A 3,757-nucleotide genomic window follows, 5' to 3' on the forward strand; every position below is an offset into this window, starting at 1 on the left:
TTTTTTTTGTGGGGAGTTGACCTAACCCCGTCTAGGGGGGTCCTCACCCATATTGTTTTAAATATTGAAGTTAAAAGCATCAATCTGGTGCACTTTGAGAGCAAAATTAAGAGATCTATTGATCTATGTGCTCTTTGCTTGATTCATGCCTTCCCAGTCCCTTATCACGTAGCCTAGCATGGCGCCAGTTGTAGTAGCCAGTTGTGGTGAAGGCATCTGACTTACTTGAACCGAAATGTCTACATGCATAGCAAAAGATGGCATCTTTTTTTACATGAATATTCCAGCCAATCTCTGTTAATCAATCAATCAATCAATGTTTATTTATATAGCCCAATATCACAAATGTTACATTTGTCTCAGTGGTTTTCACAGTTTGTACAGAATATCAGTATGACAACACAACACCCTCTGTCCTTAGACCCTCACATCGTACAAGGAAAAACTTCCAGAGAAAACCCACAGTTTAAAGGGAAAAATGGGAGAAACCTCAGGGAGAGCAACAGAGGAGGGATCCCTCTCCCAGGACAGACGTGCAATAGATGCCGTGTGTAAATCGAAAAGATAATATATTTACAACATAGGTAGACCAGATCTTTGGAAATGCATCTGTCTATAATAAGAAGATGAATCCATGAGGATGTCAGCAATCTTGTGCGAGCCATCATGGAAGTAGTATGGTGAGAGTCAGGCAGGACCGCAGAGACAGGTTCAGCCACGACTCGAAGTCCAGGACTCAAATCCAGAACTCAGGATAGAGGATCCAGGACACACGACCACAGCAACAGGATCAGCCACGACTCAGGTAGATAGACATAAAAAAGAAATGTGTGGGAAGCTGGGTTAATCGGAACATGAGAGTACAAAGGTACAGACAGACAGAAGAAAGAAGTAAGGTGTCCCCCGACAGTCTAAGCCTATAGCAGCTAAACTAACGTGTCTACGTACATGCACTGCCTTAGGATAGGTTGAGGGAAAGGGGTAGCAAGTCCTTCTCTGGACTAAAACTTTTAATAAAGGTTTACTGTTAAGTCTTCCNCAGGTGATAAGGGCGGGGGGTTACCTTGGTTGGTGATTGGCTAATGGTTACACAAGCCAAAACATCGTTATGACATCATAAAGCCCATTTTCAGACAGGTTTTTATATAAATGGATCAGGACAAAAAGAGAGAGAATCTTTTTTCCTGAAACGTTCAGAGTCTCTTTACACAGAGGGGACACATGTTGATGTAGAAGAGACATGAAGAAGAGGGGACACATGTTGATGTAGAAGAGACAGGAAGAAGTGGATTTTGCATAATAGGTGACCTTTAAGAACAGTACTTGAGTAAATCCACTTAGTTACTTTACACCACTGAACATTTCTAATCTGAGAAGTGTCTGAATTAGGATCAATCAATCAATCAATCAATGTTTATTTATATAGCCCAATATCACAAATGTTACATTTGTCTCAGGACTTCACAGTTTGTACAGAATATCAGTATGACAATACTGAACCCTCTGTCCTTAGACCCTCACATCGTAAAAGGAAAAACTTCCAGAGAAAAATGGGAGAAACCTCAGGGAGAGCAGCAGAGGAGGGATCCCTCTCCCAGGACGGACAGACGTGCAATAGATGCCGTGTGTAAATCAAAGAGATAATACATTTACAACATAGGTAGACCAAATGTTTGGAAATGCATGTGTCTGTAATAAGAAGATGAATCCACGAGGATGTCAGCAATCTTGTGCGAGCCATCAGGATGCCCTCACAACACATAAAACCCTGCTATTGTTTTTGTTATGCTTCTGTTTTTACCCCTTTGTCTCCACAGGTGCCACAGAGGCAGCCGAACAGCCCGTTGATCATCTGGATGGCGCAGAGGATCAGCTGCAGGCCGCTGGTGGCCAGCAGGGTGGCGAACAGCCCGATGTTGAACTGCACGATGTCCTTAGGCTCGGTGCACACGCCCCACCACGTGCTGTCAGTCAGGTAACTTCGGTCACTGTGGAAAACAGGAAGTCACTCATCAGCACGGTTGGGAGGGTTACTTTAAAAGGTATTCTGTTGCAATTACTAGTAACCGAAGAACCAAGATATTGAGTATCAAAATGTGTTTTCTGTCAGAGATTGTATTTATAGGGAAAGCTGCCTTTCATGAAGCATATTCAGGCAGTAGCCTATACACCAACAAAGAAACACATGAGCACACACTACAGGTAAAAAAGGAGAAATAATATCTGAGCTGACAGAAAATGCTCCTTTATTTTAATACATACAGTTAAGCTCACACACACTATTTTATGAGCATATGCTTCAGTAATAAATCAAATTCAGGCGTATAGATTCACACTTAGAGTATTAGTTTACAGAAGAGTACAGCTTAAAAGAAGAAATTCAATCTGCTCCTTTTAAAACAAACAAGTTATACTCTTTTTAGTTTTTTAGTAACATTTTAATCCTGTATCCTGATTACATCATCCTGTTACACGTAATCTCCCAAAGCCTGGTGATCAGGACTTTAGAACGTTATTAGAACGTTCTGATAACAAATGTCATCAGAACTTCAGTGTCTATTTCTATTCTATTTTATTGGTATTTACTTGCACTATTTTAACTATGTTATCAGTGTTATTGTGTTGCACTGTTGGAGGAGCCTGTGACCTAAGATTTTCATTGCTATATCTGTAGCTATGTACACATGACAATAAAAGCCTTGAATCCTTGAATCTTGAAAAAAGTGTCTCACCCGTCTTTGAAAGGTGTCGACCAGATCAGAATGACTTTGCAGAGAGGTCCATTCTGCAGACCGACCACCGCCACGATGAAGCTGTACAGAGCGCCGGCCACACCCACCGCAGCGAAGGCAATGGAGAGGAACATCTGCAGGAGGAAGGGCAAAGGTCAGAAACGTCTCTGTGCAACACATCGCTCATTCATACTGAATTATTCCCCATGTTTACTCTTCCACTCCTTGCTCACATTTTTGTCGGGCAATTGATGAATTAGTAATTTATGTGTTTAAGGAGGACAGGCACGACTTTTGTTTCTCTCGAATTCCTCACATTTCAACTCTCACAGCTGCTTTTCACAACACTTACAGGGTGAGTGACAGGCTGCACCAAACCCGCCGAGACATGTTTCTCATCAGCGAGGTTGGTTGGTGACATTTGTTTTATCTGAAGCAGGTTCCCATACTATTCCCTGTACTGCTATTATTATAATATACACTTCTGCAATTATACGGAATATGTTATCAGAACCTCTTAAAAGCTCTAAAAACTTGCAGGTGTTGAACTTTAAATATTCTTGTTCTGAAGGCTCAATCATGTATTACATGATCATGCTTTCCTACCTACTGTCACGATATTCATGTTATGTCACGTTTTTATGTCTAGGTTTGGGTGTTTTGCTGTTCTCCCTGTCATGTTTTCCTCCTGGTTTATTGTCTGGTCCTTTTCCCTGTGTTTTTCCTCCTGTCGTTAGTTTCCCTGGTGTGTCTGATTGTGTTCACCTGTAGCCCTTGTGTTTCTCCTCCCCTGCCCGGCTGTTTCTCGTCTTGTGATTACCCCTCCCTGTATTTTTAGTCTTGTCTCTTCCTGTGTTCGGTGTCGGTTCATTGTTTGTCTTTCCTGTCTCCCTCCATGTTGGTCACGGTCAGTTCTGTTTGTTAATGCTACCTTGTGCTACTGGTTTAACAAACAGAACTGACCGTGACCAACATGGAGGGAGACAGGAAAGACAAACAATGAACCGACACCGAACACAGGAAGA

The 3,757-nt window shown here is 42.0% G+C and overlaps 1 protein-coding gene across 1 annotated transcript; it reads right to left on the bottom strand.

The window, feature by feature from the left end:
• Positions 1 to 1,735: 1,735 nt before the first annotated feature.
• LOC104950650 (transmembrane 4 L6 family member 4-like) lies at positions 1,736 to 2,899 on the bottom strand. The gene is made up of 2 exons (XM_010777194.1): positions 2,733 to 2,899; positions 1,736 to 1,988 (listed from the first exon to the last, which is right to left on the bottom strand). Exons 1-2 carry the CDS (start codon positions 2,864 to 2,866, stop codon positions 1,784 to 1,786), a joined length of 339 nt encoding a protein of 112 aa, XP_010775496.1. The 5' UTR covers positions 2,867 to 2,899; the 3' UTR covers positions 1,736 to 1,783.
• Between the last annotated feature and the right edge of the window lie 858 nt (positions 2,900 to 3,757).

This window comes from Notothenia coriiceps, unplaced genomic scaffold (genome assembly GCF_000735185.1).
Source record: "Notothenia coriiceps isolate Sejong01 unplaced genomic scaffold, NC01 NC01_scaffold00017858, whole genome shotgun sequence".
NCBI lineage: Eukaryota > Metazoa > Chordata > Actinopteri > Perciformes > Nototheniidae > Notothenia > Notothenia coriiceps.

Excerpts from the sequence above, each read along its gene's own strand:
- LOC104950650 (XM_010777194.1), bottom strand. The coding sequence starts at position 2,866 with ATGTTCCTCTCCATTGCCTTCGCTGCGGTGGGTGTGGCCGGCGCTCTG. Across the intron at positions 1,989-2,732 it reads TCGACACCTTTCAAAGACGG|TGACCGAAGTTACCTGACTG; the intron begins GTGAGACACTTT and ends TGTTTTCCACAG.